Here is a 591-nt window from a genome sequence, read left to right as displayed (position 1 = left end):
CTTCGTCATATTGAGCCACACAGGCCGTGCGCCCACCACGCCCTGCGACGCCCAGATATGCTTTCCGAAGGCTGTAGAGGGCCTTAGAGGAACCGGGCCCTCTCCGCGCCTATGCAGCAGCAGGCAGGGGGGCGGCCGAGCAGGCGCCTGGCTCGCCAAGCGCCTTGGCGGCGTAGTTGGCGAAGCAGAGCTGCAGCAGCAGCGCGGCCAGCAGGATGGGCGTGTGCGCGCCGTGCAGGCGCTGCAGCCAGTGGCGGCCCAGGCGCGTCAGCGAGCTCTTGAAGGGGTGCAGGAAAGGTGCCGCACAGCACGGCCCCACAGCAGCGGCCGCAGGAAGGCCTCCAGGATGAAGTAGACGAGCACGGCGGGCGGCGCAGCACAGGCACACGAACAGCACGGCCCCGGTGTTGTAGAAGGCCTGCTTGATGGGCTTGTCGAAGCGGAGCGCCAGCACCGCCGTCCGCGGGGTCTCCCCGCAGCTGCCGCCACCGCCGCCACCCGGCTCGACCGCGCGTGGGGCTGGCGTCCGGCCCGGGGAGTCCCGCGGACCCGACGCCTCGCCAGGACCGCCGCTGCCGTCGGCCATGGTGC

The 591-nt window shown here is 71.9% G+C and overlaps 1 protein-coding gene across 1 annotated transcript in view; it reads right to left on the bottom strand.

The window, feature by feature from the left end:
* TMEM245 (transmembrane protein 245) overlaps positions 1 to 591 on the bottom strand; it is a 67,364-nt gene extending 66,773 nt beyond the window's left edge. The window contains 4 exon segments of the mRNA XM_023753226.1: positions 153 to 295; positions 297 to 314; positions 316 to 366; positions 368 to 591. Coding sequence (XP_023608994.1) covers positions 153 to 295; positions 297 to 314; positions 316 to 366; positions 368 to 586 — 431 coding nt within the window. The 5' untranslated portion in view covers positions 587 to 591.

Source organism: Myotis lucifugus, unplaced genomic scaffold (genome assembly GCF_000147115.1).
Source record: "Myotis lucifugus unplaced genomic scaffold, Myoluc2.0 scaffold_43, whole genome shotgun sequence".
NCBI lineage: Eukaryota > Metazoa > Chordata > Mammalia > Chiroptera > Vespertilionidae > Myotis > Myotis lucifugus.
The sequence above is the reverse complement of the archived record's forward strand: the minus strand, read 5'-3'. Positions and strand labels throughout refer to the sequence as shown.